This window comes from Euleptes europaea, chromosome 14, assembly GCF_029931775.1.
Source record: "Euleptes europaea isolate rEulEur1 chromosome 14, rEulEur1.hap1, whole genome shotgun sequence".
NCBI classification, from domain to species: Eukaryota; Metazoa; Chordata; class Lepidosauria; order Squamata; family Sphaerodactylidae; genus Euleptes; species Euleptes europaea.
Genome location: NC_079325.1, coordinates 42,882,854 through 42,907,558, shown reverse-complemented (window position 1 = coordinate 42,907,558; position 24,705 = coordinate 42,882,854). Strand labels below are relative to the sequence as shown.

General features: G+C 46.4%; 1 protein-coding gene across 1 annotated transcript in view; it reads right to left on the bottom strand.

Moving 5' to 3' along the window:
* Positions 1 to 218: 218 nt before the first annotated feature.
* The window catches only part of NELFB (negative elongation factor complex member B), a 28,615-nt gene continuing 4,128 nt past the window's right edge, over positions 219 to 24,705 (bottom strand). Inside the window, exons 2-13 of the mRNA XM_056860147.1 lie at positions 18,816 to 18,979; positions 17,663 to 17,762; positions 15,954 to 16,184; positions 13,712 to 13,897; positions 11,650 to 11,762; positions 10,593 to 10,695; positions 9,064 to 9,159; positions 8,659 to 8,801; positions 6,008 to 6,114; positions 4,089 to 4,230; positions 995 to 1,103; positions 219 to 356 (exon numbers count right to left, since the gene is read on the bottom strand). Of these exons, the coding sequence (XP_056716125.1) occupies positions 219 to 356; positions 995 to 1,103; positions 4,089 to 4,230; positions 6,008 to 6,114; positions 8,659 to 8,801; positions 9,064 to 9,159; positions 10,593 to 10,695; positions 11,650 to 11,762; positions 13,712 to 13,897; positions 15,954 to 16,184; positions 17,663 to 17,762; positions 18,816 to 18,979 (1,632 nt within the window). The remainder of the gene's footprint in view (positions 357 to 994; positions 1,104 to 4,088; positions 4,231 to 6,007; positions 6,115 to 8,658; positions 8,802 to 9,063; positions 9,160 to 10,592; positions 10,696 to 11,649; positions 11,763 to 13,711; positions 13,898 to 15,953; positions 16,185 to 17,662; positions 17,763 to 18,815; positions 18,980 to 24,705) is intronic.

The following is a 24,705-nucleotide window of genomic DNA, read 5'->3' as shown; positions in this document are numbered from 1 at the left end:
TGCAATCCTTAAAAAAAGAGACGCACTGAGCCATCCCCACGAAAGCCTCCTGCACGGCAAGAGCTGTCTTCTCAGGAGATGCAAGAGCTGAGGTTCAGCAGCCCAGACCAGGCAGAGTGTTTCCTAGAGATGGTGGAGGGATTCGAGCTGCGCTCCCAAGGTAGTGGTGGGCTCGTCGTCCTTGGCTCTTCCCTGGGCAGGATCAGGGAAGGCGCGGCTTAGTGTGGAGCTGGGGTAGGGACTGTCGGCAGAGGCAAGTCCATGGACGGGGCGTCGCCCGCCTGGGCTGGGCTGAGCTTGCGTAGTTCCAGTTTCTCGCTGAGCTGGCTGTACAGCTCCTTCACGGCTTCGCCACTCTGTGTAACGAGAAGGGTTTTTTTAAAGCATTAATCACACTTCATCCCAGCTGCTACAAGCAGGAAGCTAAATACTGTTATTAGTGGGGGTGTTTTTAACACACACATTAAATCAGAATGGATATGTATCTGTATGCGTGCAGATATGATCCGAGGCTCCAAACAAGCGTGGGCCCAACAGTGTGGCGTAGAGGTTGAGAACAGCGGGCTCTAATCTGGAGAACCGGGTTCGATTCCCCACTCCTCCACGTGAGCGGCAGATTCTAATCTGGTGAACTGGGTTGGTTCCCCCACTCATAGAATCATAGAGTTGGAATGGACCATCAGGGTCATCTAGTCCAACCCCCTGCACAATGCAGGAAATTTACAACTACCCTCCCCCCACATCCCCAGTGACTCCTCCACATGAAGCCAGCTGGGTGACCTTGGGCTAGTCACAGTTCTCTCCAAACTCTCTCAGCCTCACTTATCTCACAAGGAGTCTGTTGTAGGGAAGGGAAGGAGATTGTAAGCCGGCTTGATTCTCCTTAAAAGGCAGAGAAAGTCGGCATATAAAAACCAACTCTTCTTCTTCTTGGCAACACTGCTGCTTGCACTTGCTGGACTTTCAGACTAGTGGTTCCTCTCCAACCACTTACCTGCTTGGTGGGCTCCAATGACTTCTGCAAGGTTTCTAACTTGGCGGGCACCACTTTGTGGTGCAGGTGAAGCAGCAGCCGCAGAACATGCCTGTGTACGTTCTCCTTCCTGTTAAGCAGCAGAAGGAATTAAGAGGCAGTCAAATTTGTTTGCGTCCAACCATCACACAACAAAGGTTTGTTTAGAACCACAAGGTGGAAAGAAAATGGCTGCTTACTATTCGGGAGGTGTATTTGTTTCTAAACAAATGAAAAACAAAACAAAATGGAGTCTTATTTGATACCTTCATCAAAAGTAAAGGTAGTCCCCTGTGCAAGCACCGGGTCATTTCCGACCCATGGGGTGACGTCACATCCTGACGTTTACTAGGCAGACTTTGTTTACAGGGTGGTTTGCCATCGCCTTCCCCAGTCGTCTACACTTTATCCCCAGCAAGCTGGGTACTCATTTTACCAATCTCGGAAGAATGGAAGGCTGAGTCAAAGAGTAATCAAATTTAGAAGAATATAAATGAGCAAATGACATTTGTTTTCAATTTTTCATCACTAGTGCTTAGCGGTATGCTTAGAAAGATCAAGGTGGTTAAGGGACTACAGGAAAGAGCAGGCAATACGAAACTGACATCACAGCTTTCCAGTCATCAAAGTCAAAGTGAACACGATTAATAATTAATAAAATGAAAATGGATTTTTGCATATCTCCAAGAAAAATACAAATTATAATAGTGAAAACTATTAGTTTCACTATGATTAGAAAGAGTAGGATGTGTCACTGGCAACCAAGATCAGGTTAATTCATGCCATCGTATTCCCTATTACTATATATGGGTGTGAGAGCTGGACAATGAAGAAAGCTGATAGGAAGAAAGTAGATTCCTTTCAAATGTGGTGTTGGAGGAGAGCGTTATGGATACCCCGGACCGTCAAAAAAAAAAATTCAGAGGGTTTTAGAACAAATCAAGCCTGAACTAACCCTAGAAGCTAAAATGACTAAACTGAGGCTGTTGTACTTTGGACATATTATGAGAAGACAAGAGCCACTGGAAAAGACAATCATGCTAGGAAAAGTTGAAGGCAGCAGGAAAAGAGGAAGACCCAACAAGGGATGGATTGACTCTATAAAGGAAGCATGGCCCTCAATTTGCAAGATCTGAGCAAGGCTGTTAAGGATAGGACACTTTGGAGGACATGGATTCATAGGGTCACCATGAGTCGGAAATGACTTGACGGCACTTAACACACACAGCAAGAGTAGGGGACTGTTATCTAGAATGTCAGATAACAGCTTATCCAAAATCTCCACAGTGTATATATCGAACCATCTCTGCAACACGGTTCAGCAACTGAATTAAGGCTCTTATTTCTAGTTTCCTCAGCAGCTGCAGCAAACAAAGCCCTCTTGCAGGGGATACGTTTTTCGGTAAAGAATATAATGGACAATATCCTTGTCTGTGTTTAGGCTGTGTCTGCATAAAAGTTGAACAGATTACAGTATACAGCCCACTCAAAAGCATTCATGATTTTTATCACTGCTATTAATAACTATTTCTAATCCACACACAGTTAACTAGCCACTGCTCACAGGACCCAAAAAAAAAAAAAAAAGACAGATACAGACCCTGCTGTCAGGATTATATAGTAAGATGCTGCAGATATTGCCAAGTGACCTTGAAAACCATCTTGTGTGGCCTTAAGATTGCTATAACTTTTAGCTTTAATTGCTGGCGTGACTCTGCACCGCTTGCAAGCAGAGGTGGAACTGGTGACGAAGCAGTGATAAAGCACCCCGACTGCAGCAGGCCACAATGTGTATTGCAGTTCAGTGGGAGCCAGGTGACTCAAAGAGCCAATTAGATCTCAAGGGGCCTTTTGTAAATGCAGACTTGGGCTTCCTTCCTCAGAGAGCCATCTCAAGCAGGTCTACTAGAGAGCCAGCGCGGTGTAGTGGTTAAGAGAAGTGATTTGGAGTGGTGGAGTCTGATCTGGAGAACCGGGTTTGATTCCCCACTCCTCCACATGAGCGGCGGAGGCTAATCTGGTGAACCGGGTTGGTTTCCCCACTCTTCCACACGAAGCCAGCTGGGTGACCTTGTGCTAGTCACAGTTCTCTCCAAACTCTCTCAGCCCCACCTACTTCACAGGGTGTCTATAGTGGAGAGGAGAAGGGAAGGTGATTGCAAGCTGGTTTGATTCTTCCTTAAGTGGTAGAGAAAGTCAGCATATAAAAACCAACTTTTCTACTACTCAGAATTCCGCTCGGTTCGATTCAATGGAGATTACTCCCAAGCCAGCATTTTTAGGATTGCGTTTCCATCTGAGCGGCTCCATATACAGTGTGGATTAAACCACTCACTGGAAGTCTGGAGTCCTGCTTGGACCTAACAACCTGCTGGCTTGCTTACTTGCATGGCTCCAGCTTTGACAATAATATGCACAGTTGCTGTAGCCCTTTGGCACCCAAAAGACCTCCAAATATGGATCAAGCAAAATCTCTTTTGGGTCACTGGTTCAAAAACCTCAATTCATTCTGAGGTGTGATGGCTTCCACCTGCTCTACTGGAAGGGAAGCCAAATCCTGCAAGGACCTCTACCTAAACCACCTTTGCTCACAGGATAGCATAGTGCAGTGGTTAAGAGCGGTGGTTTGGAGCGGTGGACTCTGATCTGGAGAACCGGGTTTGATTCCCCTCTCCTCCACATGAGCGGCGGAGGCTAATCTGGTGAGTTGGATTTGTTTCCCCACTCCTACACATGAAGCCAGCTGGGTGAATTTGGGCTAGTCACACTCTCTCAGCCTCACCTACTTCACAGGGTGTCTGTTGTGGGGAAGAGAAGGCAACTGTAAGCCGGTTTGATTGTTCCTTAAGTGGTAGAGAAAGTCGGCATAAAAAAACCACCTCTTCTTCTTCTTCCCACTGCGCCACTGTTTTTTTTCCGGCTTTTTGCAGCAACGGGTGTGGCTTTTCGTTTTTTGCTTTTCTAGTTTGGACAAGCCAGCATGTTTGGAATGAGATCTTTCATTACAGGCATTGCTGTGCAAGGTTTCTCACATTCAGCAGCGTCAAACATGGCTGCTTCAGAAACAGGACGTTACCTTGAGCAGGCAGGGAGGAAGAAGTTGTCGAAGAGACTGGTGCAGAACTCCTCTTGTGCAAATTCATCGGCGAGGAGGGTGAGGTTACCAGCGAGCAGGTGCAGGAAAATGTCACTGAAGCCCAGGTCGTTGAAGGTCTCTGCTGCAAAATTCCAAAGAACACACACATTTAGGATATTTGCATTCTCTATACAGGTAGAGTATCCCTTATTTAGGATATTAGGATATTTGCATTCTATACAGGTAGAGAATCCCTTATCCAGACATCCCATATCTGAAAACCGGACCCTTCGAGCCGGCATGCAGGCAGATCCATGCTGCCTTCTTTCAATGTTTCCTCTCACCTAAATAATAATAATAATTAAAAAAATACAGTGTACACTGCATCGTAGGTGAAGACTGAAAGCCTGTAGTTGTTAGTTTGTTGTTGCTCTTGTTTAACATCTGATACAGGTATTCTGGTGAGATGGTTTCTGATGGTTCAATGTTTGCTTTCTGATGGTTCAGTGTACACAAAATTATTTAAAATATTGTTTACAATTATGTCCAGGCTAGGTGTATAAAAGTGTATATAAAACATAAATGAATTTGAGCCCCATCCCCAAGATATCTCATTATGTATATGCAAAAACTCCAAAATATTCCAATATATGGAAAGATCCGAAATACGGACCACTTCGGGTACCCAAGCGGTCCAGATAAGGGATACTCAACCTGTAGAGTGCCTGAAGCAGCTTACAGAAATAAAATCAAAGCACGAACTTTTATAAAATCAGCAAAAACCAAGACAGCTCTGTAAAATTTAAAGCAACGAGAATGCAAGAGGGGGAGATGATGAGAACAGTTCAGCAGGAAGTGAAAAACTTAAAGAGACATACAGGTGGCCCTGAGATCTTGGACCAATTATAATGGAAAGTTCTGGGATACAGCATGGCATGTGGGGTGAATGGTGCTCAGGAAAGGGTGTCTTCCCAAAGATAACATTTAGGCTAATGTTGGGACTGCCCCAAAGCCAAATCTCAGGATCTAGCCAGTGTGGTGTAGTGGTTAAGAGCGGTGGTTTGGAGTGGTGGACTCTGAACTGGAGAGCCGGGCTTGATCCACCACTCCTCCACGTGAGCGGCGGAGGCTAATCTGGTGGACTGGATTTGTTTCCCCACTCCTACACATGAAGCCAGCTGAGTGACCTTGGGCTAGTCACTCTCTCTCAGCCTCACCTACCTCACAGGGTATCTGTTGTGGGGAGGGGAAGGGAAGGTGATTGTAAGTCGGTTTGTGTCTCCCTTAAGTGGTAGAGAAAAGTGGCATATAAAAACCAACTCTTCTTCTTCTAACTTAATCAAGGGTGGCCACAGCTATTAACAAAATGCTTTCTATTTACAAGGTGCACAGTTGCCACTATTTTATAAATCAGAAACTCCAAAGCAACCTAAGAATCTAGAGGGAAATTCTTCTTCTTCTGAAATTGACAGTAGCCTGCTGCCTATAACGTCTGGATTTTCAGGTATTCCATCTGTCCAAGAGAGCAGATGGTGAAGTTCTCTTGCTGATCTGTAAGGGAAATGTCGATTCCACCAAGAGCGAAGCAAGTTTCCAGCTGCTCAGCTCCACGTTCTCGTCTCAGAGATCCACTGACAGGAGGTGGTGGAGGGCAGTGCCAAAGGAAGTCAATTGGGCAAGATCAAAGACAAGGGAGCAATCTTCCAGAATGATCTTAGCACTCCGCATAAACCATATTGTTTCTGGTCTTGGTTCTAGCATTCAGTGCGATTGTACTGTAAAGATTTTTGTAAGATGTTTTAGGAGACCCTTGAAGTTATAAAGCAAGATATATAAATGGCGACCAAAGCCACTAGCACTAGGCTCAGCCCAGCGACAAGCTCATTGCCAGAAACAAGGGATGTGAAAAGCCAACTCACCTAGCGATGGGAGCAAGCGGAGAAGAGCATTTTTGTTCCTCTGCTTAGTAAAATGAAGCACGTAGTACAGCCCGATCTCGCAGGCGATTCGGTGCTCCTGCAGGGATCTGTGGAGGAGAGAGAGAGCAAGAGTGAGATTGAGAGTGAGAGAGTGAGAGAGTGTGTGAGAGAGAAAACCTGAGCTCCAGCATTTACTGTGTGTGTGTTAGGTGCCGTCAAGTCACTTCTGACTCATGGCGACCCTATGAATCAATGTCCTCCAAAACATCCTATCTTTAACAGTCTTGCTCAGGTCTTGCAAATGCTGTGGCTTCCTTTATAATGTCAATCCATCTCTTGTTGGGTCTTCCTCTTTTCCTGCTGCCTTCAACTTTTCCTAGCATGATTGTCTTTTCCAGTGAATCTTGTCTTCTCATTTACTGTGTGTGTAAAGTGCCGTCAAGTCGCACCCGACTAATGGCGACCCCCTTACGGGTTTTCAAGGCAAGAGACTAACAGAGGTGGTTTGCCAGTGCCTTCCTCTGTATAGCAACCCTGGACTTCCTTGGTGGTCTCCCATCCAAATACTAACCAGGGCTGACCCTGCTTAGCTTCTGAGATCTGTCGAGATCAGGCTAGCCTGGGCCATCCTACTTGCATAAATAACTGAAGGAAACAGAGAAAAGCCTCCCTCACGCTGGCTCTGAAATCAGTATATTTGTTTGGAAAAATATATATGCTATTTTTCTGCCACAAGATCAACCAAAGTAGTTTGCAAATTATAGAAACAGACACATCTTACACCTAATCAACAATGGAAACAGCAGCAACAAAAACCTCAACACATAAAAGTAGAATTGCCAGAAAAATAGGATCTACACGGCAACTGAAAGTGACCAAGGCTCAGGTAAACAAGAGAGGTCTTGTTCGGAATCCAGGGATAACAAGGACAACCCTTTGAAAGTGAACACCCCCCCCCCTTTGAAAGGAGCTCCATCAAAGCAAGTGAAGCTCCGCAAAAGGCTCTGTCACTGGTCGACACCTGCCTAACTTCTACCGGAGGGGGGCACTGAGAGAGGGATCCTGGTGAAGATCTCAACTGACAAGGAGGTTCCTATGCAGAGAGGTCAGTCCTTCGAAGACCCCGCTTCCAGGCTCTTGCAATCTCCCCCTGAAATTACATACAGACAACTCTGACACGTCCTTGTTTATACTGCGAGGGCGTCTGTTTCTTGCTGTCTCCATTCCAACCTCTCATGAGGAAGGGATGCAAAGCAGGGCCTGATCACAACCGGCACACGGGCTAATACAAGGAAGCCTTCTGATCAAAACATTTCAAAACAGGATACGACGTCGGATTCTTGGGATACGTTAACATGTTTTACAATATATCCTGTTCTCTGTTATGCCATGGTTTTGTAATGAACGTATACACATCACATTTAACAACATGTATATTTCTAATATCTAAATATATATCACATTCTTATATGCTGTTGCTGATCTATATGTTCTTTATAATAGTGTATACAGTATGCTGCTCACTGGCGTTTTGGATTTTGTGTCATGTTCCTCTTCTATTGTTACCTTAATATAAGGACGGTGTCATCCCTTAGACATGTGATGTCCTGAACCGATAATAAGAACACAAGAAAAGCCATCCTGGATCAGACCAAGGCCCATCAAGTCCAGCGGTCTGCTCACACAGTGGCTAACCAGGTGCAGCCCACAAACAAGATGACTGCAGCAGCATTATCCTGCCTGTGTTCCACAGCACCTAACAGAATAAGCATGCTCCTCTGATCCTGGAGAGAATAGATATGCCTCATGACTAGTATCCGTTTTGACTAGTAGCCATGAATACCCCTCTCCTCCATGAACATGTCCACTCCGCTCTTAAAGCCTTCCAAGTTGGCAGCCATCACCACATCCTGGGGCAGGGCGTTCCACAATATAACTATGTGTTAATGGATGAGAAGGTGAGTCTGTGTCAGGCAATCCCCGCCGAGCAGATCAGACACAGAGACGCACCCCCCATCCCCGTGAAGAGAGAGGAAGCAATGGAGAGCCATGGAGCAGGAGCCAGTGAGAAACTGAGGCTCCAATCAGCCAACCTGGCAGGTTGCCTACACAGCGGCAATGCTACAGCCAACTCTGCTGAACCCACGTACCTTGCAACGATCAGCTTTGGAATACAAATCAAACCAAATCCAAAACCTCTGCAAGGCATTTATTACAAACGACATAACCAGATCGTACAGCATCAAGGAATAACACAAATGAACAATCGTAAACTTTCAAGGAGGAGGGGAAAAGGAAATAATTTTGAGATACAGACATAGCCTCTGCTGCACACTGTTTAATAGGAGGAAGAGAGGCAATAACGGAAAGAAGTTCCAAGGTCTGTGCTGAATGGATGGGAGTAGAAAGGAGAGGGGTGGGTGGAAATAATCCCTTCCTCTCTGTATCTGAAGCCTTGCGTGACTGTGGGAGGAAGGGGCTGATGGGTCCTAGCTATCCAGTGTAGTGTAGTGGTTAAGAGCGATAAATGTTGAGTATCATTCCCATCTAAGGGGGATGTCTCGTCTTCATCTTGTCAGATTACAGAGAAAGGTGAGCCTTGGCTAACAAACCACTTCACTGGTAAATGCTTAACACTCAAGACAACTCACTTTGGAAACATTTCGGGGTTGGCACTGGGGTATGGAGGCGGGCCCTTGTCTTCTGAAGGCAGTTTCTGATCAACGGTGAACGTGTAGTCATCCACCACAAAAGACATGAGAGTCGGCAAGAACTTGGTGATCAGGTCGACTTCCTTAGGAGCAGGAAAGAAAAGACAGATGACAGAATGTGCCTCCATACAAAGAAGGAAAAAATCTGCCTCCAGAAAGCTAGCATGTCGGAAAGAAGGGTTCTAGCTTAGCTTTCCCTCCCATGCTAGCTTTCTCCATGCAGTTTTTTTTAAAAAAAGAAATGCCATAATGCCAGCTTCCACTTGCAGCCTGACAACCCAGCTTAAGCAAGAGCTTGGCCTTAGACAATGCAGACAACTGGAAAAGTTACACATGGCACTTTACCATTTTGGGTTCCTTGAAGATCTGGCTGTCAATCATGTCCCAAGCTCCCTGCCCCAGCGACAACATTCTCAACAGAAGCAGAAGATCAGGGCTTTCCTGAATATTTAAAACAAAATAACTTTAATTACACTCTTGTCAGGACTACCTTTATCTGTAGGTAAATAAACATATGAAACCTCCTTACACTGAGTCAAACTATTGGTCTACCCAGCCCTGTGCTGACAGCAGCATTCCAAGAGCTTTCCCAGCCCAACTGGAGATGTTCAGGGCTATGACCCTTCCTCTAATTCAAAGCTGCTTTATACTTGGTCTATCTATTTCAGTACTGCCTACTTAATTTGGCCAAGAGCTTCATGGCGCAGTACTGCAGTACTGCAGTCCAAGCTCTGCTCACGACCTGAGTTTGATCCCGGTGGAAGCCGGTTTCAGGTAGCCGGCGCAAGTTTGACTCAGCCTTCCATCCTTCCAAGGTTGGTAAAATGAGTACCCAGCTTGCTGGAGGTAAAGTGCAGATGACTGGGGAATGCAATGGCAAACCACCCCGTAAACAGCGTCTGCCTAGTAAACGGTGGGATGTGATGTCAACCAATGGGTCAGTAATGACCCGGTCCTCGCACAGAAGAGTTGGTTTTTATATGCAGCCTTTCTCTACCACTGAAGGAAGAATCAAACCCCTCCCCACAACAGACACCCTATGAGGTAGGTGGGGCTGAGCTCTTAAGAGTTGTGACTAGCCCAAGGTCACCCAGCTGGCTTCATGTGTAGGAGTGGGGAAACAAATCCAGTTCACCAGATTAGCCTCTGCCGCTCATGTGGAGGAATGGGGAATCAAATCCGGTTCTTCAGATCAGAGTTCGCCGCTCCAAACCACCGCTCTTAACCACTACACCACACTGGCTCTACACAGGGGACTACCTTTACTTAATCCGACCGCGATTTCTCAGGGTCTCAAGCACAGAAAGATCTTCCCCATTACCCACTATCTGAGATCCTTTCAACCGGAGGTGCCAGGGATTTAACCTTGGATGGGCCTCCCCGCGTGTAAGGCGCATGTCCTGTCACTCAGCCACATCTCCTCCTGTTACAGTGTGATCCTAAGCAAAGTTACACCCTTCTATGCCTCCTGATTTCATTGGCTGCAGAAAGGTGGAACTCTGCTCAGGACTGCAACGCTCACAACTGTGAAGCCCCCTCTCTTGGCTCTCAGTTGTCAGATGAGGGCCAGCTGGTACTTTGGATCACATTTGACTTAGGCAGTGTAAAGTGCCAGCAGGTCTCAGCTGACTTACGGCGACCTCATAGGGTTTTCAAAGCAAGAGACAAACAGAGGGGGTTTGCCACTGCCTGCCTCTGCATTGCGACGCTGATATTCCTCGGTGGTCTCCCATCCAAGGACTAACCAGGCCCAATCCCCCGCTTAGCTTCACAAGTTTTGACAAGACAGGACTGGGCTGGGCCATCCATCCATTTGACTTAAGGGACACACGTGGCCAATTCTTTGTTCCAGGCCTCTGATTTCTCAGACTCACCCTGGGTAGCAAGTCCTGCCCGATCAGCTCTTGCAAGTGACGGATGGTACTCAGCGCTAAGGTGTTGATGGCAAATGGGTCACACAAAATCATGGATAAATCCCTTAGGGAGGGGGAAAAGAAACAACACCGAAAATTATGCAACTGGCAATGATTCATGACTTGTACAAGAATATGATTTTGGATGGCCAGAAAACCTGATTTCAGCATACTGGAGTTGATTCTCTATCACAACCTGTCATATGGAAACCCCAAAGGCTAATATTGGCAGAATTGGTTACATTTGGTTACAATTTGGTTACATCAAATAGTCTAATTACATCAAGATTCCAGTAGAACCTTACAGACTAACAACATTTTTGGCAGGGTATGAGCTTTTGTGAGCCACAGCTCACTTCTTCGTGTAGCTCACGAAAGCTCGTATCCTGCCAGAATTTTTTTAGACTTTAAGGTGCTCTTTTCTTGCTCTTTTCTACTGCTAGTGACAGACTAACACGGCTACCCGTGTTCTAATTACATCATTACTGTATCCAATAGCCAAGATCTCACCCTCAAGCTGACATTTAGAGATGTGAAAACCCACGGGATTCCCCAGGTTTATGTTGAGAAAAAGGGAGAGGGAGGGGATGGCAGGGATATCTGACAGCGAAGTAGAGAGGGGATGTACAGGCAGAATCTGATTTCCTCTCCCACATGAGTCTCCTTTCTTCACTCCTTTCTTCATAAACTGCCTTCACTACTGTATCTCCTGGAAAGCTCTCCTGTCTTGCTGGTGGTACCACGCATCCAAACTGAGCAGCTCCACGGCTTGCAGGAATGAGACATTTGCTTATGAGTGGAACGCATGTCGAATCGGAACCGACCCCATGCCCACCCACAAAAACTTCTCCCCCACCCTGTTGGAAAGTTTCTCTTTTTAATACCCAGCCCGAATTGCGCAGCTCAAAACCTTCACTGAACCAGTCCTACGAAAGGCAGCCGTTTGTGAGCTTCGGCGTAATGCGAATGTTTGGGATGGCATAGAAACCAGGCTGGGCCACCAGTTCAGATCGCTCACCCCAGGACTTGCTCTTGTCCTTTCTTCACCCCGTCTAGGAACCCCTGAAGCTCTCGAGCACGCTTGTTGTCGACAAACTTCTCTCGAATGCAGGCATCCAAGCACCAGGTGAACTGTCAAGAATGGCGGAGGGGAGGGGAATTCACTCAAAGAGATCCACTCTTACAGCACAGAGTAAAACTCCCTTATTTGCTGCACAGTAATGTTACAGGGCTTCTACACCTAGGTTTAAACTTGCCATAATCCCTCCCAATGTACTTTGATTTTCTGATAATCTCGCGATACAGTCGATTATTTATGTTGGCTAGACTGAATGCCATTCCATCAGGGGAGTTAATAGGTCGTTTAAATAGGGTACCGTACTGTGAGAGAGTATGTCAGTGTGGTTCTGGCCAAATAGATACTCTTCAGCATTCCTTGTTTAGCTGTGACCTGCTCAACGAGGCTAGAGACAGATGGATAAAAGCCTTTTATTCCGGAACCTGTCTCTGAACTGGATAATCTGACGGTTCTTTTAGCAGGAGTGGATTTTAATACTACATTGGCAGTCATCAAATTTATTTCCCAGTCAATTAAGATTAAAAAATACTAATTTTCTTATGGGTTATTTAGATAGTTCCTCCCCCCTCCCCTTTTTATTTTGGTCTCAGTGCGACATTGTTCAGGGCCGAATTGGCCATATGAACAGTATCATTAAAGTAATGTTACAGGTGCATTTTTTTCTGGTTTACAAGGAATTTCCCAGGCTGCTACTCCTTTTAGAATCTGCACAGAGAGGAAGGACGTGTGGTGGCTCTCCTCTCTACACATAGGCCATGAGTAGCAGGTCCTTCTGAAAAATGTCTAGTAACTCCCAGCCCAGCAGATAGGGCTCTGCGACTCACAGGATGAGCGCGCGTGAAGCTGCCTTATACTGAATCAGATCATCAGTCCATTACGGTCACTATTGTCTACTCAAAATCAGTTTATTTGCATTCAAAGACCAGCAACATCTGTTATAATACCAATCGTGTTAATTGCCTACTCAGACTGGCAGCGGCTCTCTAAGGTCTCAGGATGAGATCTTTCACATCACATGGTCCTTTTGCCAGAGACCGAACCTTGAAACTTCTGGATGCAAAGCAGAGGCTCTTCCACTGAACCCTGGACTGCTGGTATAATGCAGCTTCGCACAAGCTCAGCCTCCCAAGGCACTTGTGAAAGACAGTAGAGATGTGAACCTTCCAGAAAAATCTGAAGTGGAAAATTTCCCAATGCCCCGAATCAGACAAAGCACACTTCGTTTATGAAATCTGAGTCATACAAATAAAAAAAGGACGCGGTATTCATTACATGTGCTGTACAATAGCTCAGAAGTTTTTTCCGTTAGCCAAAAGAAGTTGTGCTGAAACATTTGATCGGTTAAAAAAACCAGCGAGGCACACTGAAAGTGATTTATACGGTGCGTGCCCAAGATTGATTTAACACATGCTTTCTAGGAATAGCTGCCTGAAAAAAAGCGAGCGACAACTCTGAAAACATCAAGCTCACGGCTTGCGTTTTTTATTATAAAGTGTAAATTCTGTGTATTATAAAGTGTAAATTTCATTCTGGAATGCGTCACAACCCCATTTTGAGGGTCCGTGTATGCGGAGAAGAAATGGTTCAGGGAAGGAAAGAAGCAATAAATCAGTATCCTTTCAAAGCAAGGTAGAACACAGGCAGGACTGTGCTGCTGCACTCGTCTTGTTTGTGGACTTCCTGGAGGCACCCGGCTGGCCGCTGTGTGAACAGACTGCTGGACTTGATGGGCCTTGGACTGATCCAGCAGGGCCTTTCTTATGTTCTTATGTCCCTATTATATTAGGTGCTGTGGAGCACAGGTAGGACAATGCTGCTGCAGTCATCTTGTTTGGGAGCTTCCTAGTGGCACCTGGTTGGCCACTGTGTGAACAGACTGCTGGACTTGATGGGCCTGGGTCTGATCCAGCAGGGCCTTTCTTATGTTCTTATGTTTTTATTTTGTGCCCGCAAGCAGCTTTCAGAGCAGTCGTGGGCTCCACCCTGCCCCCAGCGGCGGTACCTTGTGGCAGGGGTCCACTGTGCAGATCTCGCTGATATCCAAGTCGTGAAGCGACATCAGGAGCTCCGCCCGCAGGGTGCAATAGTGGATGTTCCGGGTGCGGAGGAACAAGGTCCTCAGGAACTGCAGGACCATGTCGTACAGCTTCACGTTCTTCCCGATCATCTGTGTGAGCTTCTGAACCACCTGCGCACCCCAGAGAGACAAGAAACCTCCAGTGTCCGAACGCCTTCCCACAGGAGTGGCTTTCTTCCAAAAATGCCGGTTAAAACACCCGGCAAAATAGCTGCCGGACACACACCTGGCTTTCTAAAGGACTTGTGTATCGAGTCTCAAGGATCAGCGTGGTGAACACATGAAGCTGCCTTGTACTGAATCAGACCCCTTGGTCCATCAAAGTCAGTATTGTCTACTCAGACTGGCAGCGGCTATCCGGAGTCTCAGGCTGAGGTCTTTCACAGCACCTCCTTGCCTAGTCCCTTTAATTGGAGATGCTGGGGATTGAACCTGGGACCTTCTGCATGCCGAGCAGATGCTCTACCCCTGAGAGCGGCGGACTCTCATCTGGAGAAGAGGGTTTGATTCTCTACTCCTCCACATGAAGCCCGCTGGGTGACCTTGGGCCAGTCAGTTGTCTCAGAAGAAGAAGAAAAGAAGAGTTTGTTTTCTATATGGCGATTTTCTCTACCTTTTAAGGAGTCTCAAACTGGCTTACAATCTCCTTCCCTTCATCTCCCCATAACAGACACCTTGTGAGATAGGTGAGGCTGAGAGAGTTCGGAGAGAGCTGTGACTAGCCCAAGGTCACCCAGATGGCTTCATAGGTAGGAGTGGGGAAACCAACCCGGTTCCCCAGATTAGAGTCTGCCGCTCATGTGGAGGAGTGGGGAATCAAACCCGGTTCTCCAGATTGGAGTCCACCGCTTTTAACCACAACACCACACTGGCTCTCTCAGCCCACTCGGAGGCAGGCAATGGCAAACTGCCTCCAAACGACTCTTGCCTTGAAAACCCTATGGGGTCACCATGAGTCAGCTGTGACTTGACGGCACACGCATCAAGTGTCCTCCAACACTCACACAGCTTTTTATCAACCTCATGGCATCCTTGGGAGCAGGTGGGTAGCTTAGGGCTGTCAACTTTCTGCTGCTCCAGCACTTTGATCTTTCCCTTCTCGATCTCCAGCCATCAGCAGCTGGCAGTTCTCACCTCCATGTGATGAAAAGCTTCGCCTGCTGATTTCTGAAGAGCAAACTACAGGCACCAGCGTAGGTCAGACTATTTTTTACGGATCAGTTGGCAACAGTATAGTAGCCAGAAATGGGGTGTGTGTGTGTGTGCTAGAGTGGCTTGTCCGCTTTCTTTTCTCCCATCTGCTCAGCACTCTTGCTGGATGCAGCAGCCACAACTCAGACGTTCTGCCAAACCACATTTAGCACAAAACAACTCCAATCCCAAGGCATATGATTCTGATTTGCCGGATTATCACAAACCATGAATTGTCAATGGTTCAGTTCAGGCATACTGCGAAACGATTAAAAAAAAATTAGGGTTGGTTTGTGAAATTAGGATGATGAAGAAGCAGAGTTGGTTTTTATACGCCGACTTTCTCTACCACTTAAAGAAGAATCAAACAGGCTTACAATCACCTTCCCCTCCCCACAACAGACACCCTGTGAAGTAGGTGGGGCTGAGAGAGTAAGAGCGGCCCAAGGATGTCTGAGGGAAAGCTTTGGAGCAAAACAAACAAACAAAAAACAAGAGAGAATTGGTGGGAGAATTAATTTTAATTCGACTTGGAGACCTCTACGTGTTCTGCGTGCGCTTCATTGGGGGCGATCTCTAAAATACCATAGTCTGAACAGTTCCTGCAGCAAGTGAGTTTGAGCAAAGCAAACTGTTCAGACTTGATATTTTAGAGATCCCCCCGATGGAGCGCATGTGAAATGCGTAGGGGGTCTCAGAGGTGAATGAAAATTAATTCTCCCACTGCACCAGCTGCCTCTTGTTGTTTGCTCCATGCTTGGTGTGGCCTCCATTTCTTGCTGAGGGAAAGCTTGGCCATGGTTCAGAGCGCTCACGTTCTACTGACTGGCATCACTTGCGGGGCCACAAATGCTCAAGATCTCTCTGCTCGCGAATCTTCTACCTCATCCACTTTGATGTTGAGTTTCACAGCCAAATGGGGATTGGAACTGGGGTTTCCAACCCAAACGCTCTAGAGCGCCAAGCCGGCTCTTACCTCTCCCTGGCGCCTCATTTTGGGGGATGGGCTGAAAAAATTGTGCAGGACTGAGAGGTCACTGCTGAACAGTGCGTTCTCCTTCTCCAGGATGTACTGCTTCAGCAAGGGGGACACCTCGTCGCCGAACAGGGCCTGGTTGTCCTGCCAGATCTGGCGCTTCACTTCCACAGCACACGCTTTGTACAGATCCTTGTCTGCCATCACCAACTTCAGCTTCTTTTCAGGAACCTGCAGGCGACAACATGGGGATACTGGAGAGAGCTGAATGCCAGCAAATGGGAAAAGTCAGCCCCTGAATCTGAACTCCAGCAACAGCACCCTTTAACTATGACTTTAAATATATCTATAACTGAAAACAGCTGTGGGTGTCATCTTTGCTGGCCTCCCTACCCCCCTTCTGTTGGTGACCCCATAGATTTGAGGGGGTCCTGTTGCCTGTTGCCTTAGTAAATATCACACGGAATTTGAGCGCCACCTATGATTTAACTAGCTGAATGGCTGATGTGGTACGGTCGATTACTGTATTTTACTATTTTAACTGTTTTTATGAATATTTGTACTGGATTATGTTATTTTTGTGGTTGTTACCTGCCCTGAGCCTGGCTTCGGCCGGGGAGGGCGGGCCAGAAATTGAAAACAAACAAACAAACAAACAAACAACAGAGAGACCCAGACTGTTTTGGTCCCAGTGCTCTTTCACTACTCCAAGCTGCAGCTGCTTGGATTTCCAGGATGTGAGCCCCAGCAGGTACCCAGCTACAACAAACCCTGACGCCGACCTCTCAAGACTGTTGTTGAGAAAAGTTTGGGCTGGAAAAACCCTAAGGGCCCAGCTGACACCTAAAACAGAGGTTTTTCTGGGGAGCAGTGACGTTCCTTGGAAAAGGAGTGAGGATTCCTCAATTTCAAGACTGCATGGTATAGAGCCAGCGTGGTGTAGTGGTTAGGAGTGGCGGACTCTAATCTGGAGAACTGGGTTTGATTCCCCACTCCTATGTGCGAAGCCAGCTGGGTGACTAATGGCTAGTCACAGCTCTCTCCGAACTCTCTCAGCCCCACTGACCTCACAAGATGTCAGTTGTGGGGAGGGGAAGGGAAAGGTGATTGTAAGCCGCTTTGAGACTCTTTAAAAAAGCGGGGTATAAAAACCAACTCTTCTTCTCTCCTTAATGGCAGGCCAGCTTCTTTGAAAGACACCTTGCCCTCCTTTGCCAATCTCCCTGTGTGACACGCAGCCAGTAGGAAGCATTGGGTGTGTTTTACGGAGGCCAGCAGAGACAGCCAGGGACCCTTTCGTCATGCTTACATCCACCTCCGACAATGAGCTCCTCTCCTTCCAGCTTCCAACCTCCACCAAGGAGGCCATTGGAGGGAGAAGCAGCAGCCGTGCTCTCATCAAACCTACATCCAGCTCCTGACTCCTCCCAAAATACCAGCAATTGGGCCTCGCTGAAAAGCCTCTCCCTGAGTAGTTTTTTGATGGGGGCTGAAGAGCAGCGTAAATAAGTGGATTCATAAGACACACAGGGTCACTATTCCTGTAAGACCATGGAAGGCCTTGCCGCCAGGAAATGTGTGTTTTTAAATAAAAAAGAGATTCTTTAGAATTCTACACCAGACACTGATTCGTGTGCCTGGGCAGAACACAGACAGCGCTGAGTAAGATTCAGCAGTAGCAAAGAGGAAATAGCCATTGCATTCTCTACCTTAGGCAGATGTTTCATGACGCACATCACCACAGGTTGTACTGACGGCATCTTGACCAAGGGGAAGCTCTTCTCCAGGAGATCTTCCAGCTTCTTGTACCTGGGGCGTGCAAGAAGAAAGGCTGTTTTAGCAGTGCTATAAATCAGATAGGAAGACACGGCCATGGTCCAGACCTGATGGCAAACCATCTCTTCCAGTCCACGGTTTGGCCAAGCCACGGTTTATTTGGGTGGCCAAACCATTGAACCATGGTCCAAAGTGGACAAATACTATCAAACAAGGAGCCGAAAATGTTTTGCAAATAACAATTTGGATAAGCTGGGGTCTGGCATGACCTCTGAATTGCCAAGCCGTGGCTGGCAACGTCCCTCTGCCTTTGGATGGTCCCTGACCACGGAGGAGCAAGTCTAGAGCAAGCAGAAAACAAACCATTCTGACAGCTCGCACTGGCAGTTTGCCTCTCCTTCCTCCTACCCAGTCAAATCTGTGTTTCCACCACACCGCTGCTTTCAAGTTAAAGAAAATGACCATCTGGAGATTCAATCAGTGATCTGCTGTAGCACATATGTTTCATCCATCATGTAAAAAAAAAAAAAAGTCTTCCCAAGAATTTATTATGGGATGCAGTCATATGGGAAGGCATGTGGGCACGGATGAGCAGTTTGGGATAGAATTCAATGATTCCGAACAGAGAAGGCCAAACAGGCAAGAAGCACAAACCACAGTGTGCTGTGTGTACGTCTGGGACACAAATCATCATTTGGGACCCAAATTGTGGTTAAAAAAAGGTAAAGGTCCCCTGTGCAAGCACTGGGTCATTCCTAACCCATGGGGTGACGTCACATCCCGATGTTTACTAGGCAGACTCTGTTTTACGGGGTGGTTTGCCAGTGCCTTCCCCAGTCATCTTCCCTTTACCTCCAGCAAACTGGGTACTCGTTTGACCAACCTCGGAAGGATGGAAGGCTGAGTTGACCTTGCGCCGGCTACCTGACACCGACTCCCATCGGGATCAAACTCAGGTTGTGAACAGAGCTTGGACTGCAGTACTGCAGGTTACCACTCTGCGCCACGGGGCTCATAAATTATGGTTAGTGGCCATTTATAATACCTGAACAACCCGCTCTCCATTTCGGTACCTTAGAAACGTACCTTTCTTCAGCCTTTCCTTCGGAGGCAATCGCAGAGACTCTCTCCAGCAACTTCTCTCTCAGCTCATCAAACACAGACTGGTGGAACTCCAGTCGGGGTGTGCCGTGGAGGTCCAGGAACGGCAGAGCAGACTGAAGAGAGGGCAGCAGTATGCCATTTTCGGTCTGTCAATATCACATGGCATTAAGACAGTTGGCAGAAAAGAGTATTTCTAAATAACCACAATGAGGGTCAATCTAAACTTTTGGGCAAACCATACTGCGTGGCTTTCCAGGGCAGAAGCTATTTTAGACTAGGAGACAGAACCAGCTCGTGCTCAAATGCTCCCTTGGGAAATGTCCCCCAATATGTAGAAAGCCAGCATAAAAGAAAGTAAAGTTCTAGGCCAGCATTCTCCCTGGAGGGCTAGTTTTCTAGTGTGGGGTTTTAAAATTTTTATTTACTTTATTTATAGCCTGCCTTTCTCACTCAGACTCAAAGTGGATTACAGTAGAAAAAACAACATAGCCTTAAAGCATAAGACATCCAATGAAATAATAAAAAACATGAAATTTATCAAATCTGTATTTTAAAATAAGTACAAAAAGTAATATTATGCAATTCTGCTGCATATATATCTGCTTAGGACAAGCGTTATAGATTATCTGAGTTGATAAATTGACAGGGGGTACCCCTAAAATCCAAAATAGGTATCTTTAAGCAAGCCCGGAGTGATGGGCAAGTCTTGGAATGAGAATTCACATTCAAACTCCACTGTACCTAAATCAGAACAGAGATTGCAATGAATAACTGGATACAGTTATTTCTCCCCTGAATTCTTTTAACCGCCCCCCCTCCATCCATAGCCCATATAAGATCTATGGGATTCCAGAACACTAAAATTCTTTTAGTGACTCTAAGAGATGCTGGAACCTCCATCTCCTATACAAACAAGAGTCTTGTGGCATCTTAAAAAAAACAAAATCCACCCCCCTCTTAATGATCTCACAGCTCAGTGGTAGAACATATGCTTTGCACGCAGCATGTCCCAGGTTCAGTCCCCCGCATCTCCACTTATAACTAGCGGGTGCTGGAGAAGATCCAACAAGCTAGAGGGACTGACGGCAGTTCTGTACCCTGAAAACCATCTCCACCTATCAGGAGTACCAGGATCCTCCTAGATTCGAATCCACTAACAGATGGCGGGGGGAGTTGACTGGCCTTCCCTGCCTGATACCAGGATTGACTGGATGATTGAGATCCAAAAAGACAGAATCGGTAGTAAAGTAGAAAATGCAATGGATAACGTCCTCAACAACCGCCATGTGTTTTCAGATTTAAAATTTCATCAGGAAATGAAGGTTTTCTCCTGAGTCTCACACATTCATACCTGAGTCACACACATCTACACACATCCATACATTTTATTCTACTTTTTGTTCACTTCTATTCTTCCTTGCCAAATGGCCAATGTAAGGTTCAAGCTGGGTACCCAAGGTTGGGTAGAAAGAAAATATATATATGTATATAAATACTAAAAATATAATTTATTAGAAGGGCTAAGTAAAGGTTAAAAATATTTAAAAACATTAAAATAGCACAATGGCATTTCCTAGGGTTGATCTCTGTAACACATACCAAACACGTTCCGGCCTATTGATGAAGGTATGTGGTTACAGAGATCAACCCTAGGAAATGCCATCAGGTTGGGTTTTATTCCCCTCTTTTTTCTTCCACCAATGTAAGGTTCAAACCAACTGGGATAATTGTTCTCTAAACTGATTTCTGTATCTTACTACCAATTATATCTTCTTGGGCCTCTAGTGATTGTGTGCTCACATGCTTGCTGTGCTAGACTGATAATTTAAACAGTTCTCAAAAACCCAGATGTGCGATTTAAACAGTGTGGTTCCTAGGACTTGAGTATTTGAAGTTTCAACTTAAGAATGATCTGGGGGAGATCAGAGTTTAAACTGAATAATTTTTTGTCTAAGTATTATTGCAAGCAAAGGAACATTGTTCCTTAACCTCCCCTGCGGAGGCACCAACCCCAGATGGGTAAGAGGCAGAGCTTCCAGCTAAGAGGGTGTACCTACCCAGGGTCATCTGCCAAAGCTTGGCACAGGTCCCATCACCGGAGGTGCACTCATCAGGAATGGCAGCTCACCCCCAGAGGCCTTTGCACCTTCGGCGCATTCACCCGTTTCATGCCGAGAGACAGGCATCTGGAGGGAGCAGGGTGTGATTCTCCCACACCCCTTTGAGCCGTGGCAGTGGTGCTGGGGGCAAAAGCAGTGTGAAGGCATTGAGCTCTGCCCCCTCCTCCAGGAGGATGTGTGTGTGCAAACACAAGCCAGGGAAGCAGGGTTAGTGGGGGCCATTGGAGAGCCTTCCAAAATCTGCAGCCAGCCACGGAGGCCCAGCTCTTCTTTGGAACTGACCCCAGTGCTTAATTCCTCTACTTTAAGAGAGGAAGCTGTACCAGTCCATTGCAGTAAAAACAAAGGAAAGACCTTAACAGATAAGCAGACTTGTTGGGGCAGACGCCCTTGAGAACTAGAATCCACTTCATCAGATGCATGAAGCATGATCTCAGTTGACAGACAAGCATTCATGGGTATAGAGGGAAGGAAAAAGGTCAACAACAAATTCAGATGGCAATTAAATGCAAAAGGTACAGATGATGAAGAAGAGTCGGTTTTTATACCCCGCTTTTCTCTACCAAAAGTAGTCTTGAAGCGGCTTACAATCACCTTCCCTTCTCCCCCCCCCCCCAAAAGACACCTTGTGAGGTAGGTAGGGCTGAGAGAGCTCTAAGAGAACTGTGACTAGCCCAAGGTCACCCAGTAGGCTGCATGTGGAGGAGTGGGGAAACATACCCATTTAACCAGATTATAGTCTGCTGCTCATGTGGAGGATTGGGGAATCAAACTTGGTTCTCCAGATTAGAGTCCACCACTCTTAACCACTGCACCTCACTTGCTCTCTGACGTTTTTACACGCATTTCATTTTTAAAGAAGCCACAAGGCTATTTTATTTAAGCAGCGGGGCATCCCTTTGCTGCAGAATGCAACATCGCCTCTGAGAGTTCACAGCCGAAAGTACAGACCCCACTGTACTTCTAACACCCACACTCACTCTCCAAGGATAAGAGCCTGCGTCCTGCCCTCTCACCCGCGCAATTATACATCACTGGAGGTTTTCCTAATCTTGCAATTGATCTAGTTGTATTTATTACAGAACAAGCTTGGGACCCTTGAGGAATTGTGGTAAGTCGGGGAGTGGAAATTCTCTCTCAAAATCTCCCCTTGCAGGATTCTCTAGGAGCGTGAGCAGGCTGTTGTCATCCCCCCCCAAAAAATGACACTCAACATTCTGGGGTGCAGACCCCAACAGACCTTGGGTAAAAGGTAAAGGTAGTCCCCTGTGCAAGCACCGGGTCATTACTGACCCATGGGGTGACGTCACATCCCAACGTTGACTAGGCAGACTTTGTTTATGGCGTGGGTTGCCAGTGCCTTCCCCAGTCGTCTATACTTTACCCCCAGCAAGCTGGGTACTCATTTTACCGACCTCGGAAGGATGGAAGGCTGAGTCAACCTTGAGCCGGCTACCTGAAACCGACTTACGCTGGGATCGAACTCAGGTCGTGAGCAGAGCATTTGACTGCAGTACTGCAGCTTACCACTTTGCGCCATAGGGCTCTTGGATAGGTCCTGAATTCACTGCTTTTGCAATTGGCACAGGGTCCACCCATGTTATTTCTGACACCACGCTAGCCTCTGTAACTTAAAATACATTTGGCAATACTTCCTGTTGGATTAAGCAGATATTGCTGCGGGAGGGAGGGGAAAGGAAGAGAAGCTAGCATGCGTAGTGGTGCAGTACACTTTTCAAAAGGCATCCCCTAATTTGCCACAAAGAGACATAGAAGGGGCAATAGTGTGCATCACAATTTGCTATGACATGAACAAACCTGGGCTTCAACAATCCTTTCTACTTCCCACACAACCAGCTTGTTATTTCTGCTTTCACAGCGGAACATAGATTGCCTTTTTATCTAACCCAGCAAACGATGACCTGGGCTTTCCCTTATAGAAGACAGGACTGAACTGGTTTGCAAGGAAAGATTTTTAATGAACGATGCCACCAATTTACAACCCCCCCAAAACAACAACAACAACCAGGAATTGTCCTTGGAAAATTGAAGCACAGTAATCACAACCCATCGATTAATTTCTATGCGCTTTGGCGGCTAGGGATAAAGTGACATGAAGGAATTTAGTCACTGTAATTGGCCTTTTATAATTCTAATCACTTAAATGTTCTTCCACATGCCTAGAGCATGGCAGAACCATAAATCAAAGAGACCAATCTTACACATCTATTTCATATTTATCCTGTCCTAACTCTAAAGAGGTCAGGGTAGCCTCCACACCAAGCCAGTTTTCATGGCCAAGTGGAGACCTGAACCTTGATACTCAATACTCTAATCACTACACTTGCTGGTTCTCCAAGAGGGGGAACAAAATAAGAGAGAGAGAAACTGGAATTTATGATTGAAGAAGTTGGTTTTTATATCCCGCTTTTCTCTACCTTTAAGGAGTCTCAAAGCAGCTTACAATTGCCTCCCCAACAGGCACCTTGTGAGGTAGGTGGGGCTGAGAGAGTTCGGAGAGAACTGTGACTAGCCCAAGGTCACCCAGCTGGCTTCATGTGGAGGAGTGGGGAATCAAACCTGGTTCTCCAGATTAAGAATCCACTGCTCTTAACCACTACACCACGCTGGCCAACAGCTACACACACTCCTACACCTCCACTTCATAGCTGAATCTGATACTGTTATGTACTTCTAATCCATTTTCTCACTCAGTTTCATAGTAGGCATTTTGGCTAGGTAGATCAGAATTCAAATCCCCAGCCACTCATTTAAGTCACTTGGTGATCTTGAACCAATCACTCTTTTTCAACCTAAACTATCTCTTGGGGTGCTATGATGATGAAGTGGACAAAGACACATCCATGTACACTGCCATGAGCCTGCTGAAGCAATGGTAGGGAACAAAATATCAATTAGTATTCTTCTAGGGTATGTTTGGAGGGTATGCAACCACTAATGCTGCTGGAGCAAAGTAGATCTGGTCAGTTTCATCCTAGTTGTATTTGAAGAAGTGAGCTGTGGCTCAGGAAAGCTTATACCCTGCCAGAAATGTTGTTAGTCTTTAAGGTGCTACTGGACTCTTGCTCTTTTCTACTGCTATTGACAGACTATCAATCAGCAGACGATCAATCAATCAACTGACCTTTATTGGCATATACTCAGAAACATGACGTAAGCAGTACACAACATTCACTGTTATTGACAGACTAACACAGCTATCCATCATGTTCAGTGCCTGAACAGGATAAATTCGGGCAACTACAGGAAATAAATAAATATCAGTGTCATGTTATACTTAAGGGACTAAGCTGTGATCCATAGAATCATAGAGCTGGAAGGGGCCTTACAGGCCATCTCGTCCAACTCCCTGCTCAATGCAGGATCCGCCTAGAACATCCCAGACAAGTGATTGTCCAGCCTCTGTTTAAAGACTGCTAGTGAGGGGGAGCTCACCACCTCCCTAGGTATCTGATTCCACTGTTGAACCTTACTGTCAAAAACCTTTTCCTAATATCCAGCCGGTACCTCTCCACCTGCAATTTAAACCCATTATTGTGGGTTCTATGCTGCCAACAGGAACAGCGCCCTGCCCTCCTCTAAGTGACAGCCCTTCAAATACTTAGAGAGAGCAATCATGTCCCCCCTCAACCTCCTCTTTTCCAAACTAAACATTCCTAACTCCCTCAGCCTTTCCTCATAGGGCTTGGTCTCAAGGACCCTGATAATCCTCGTTGCTCTTCTCTGCACCT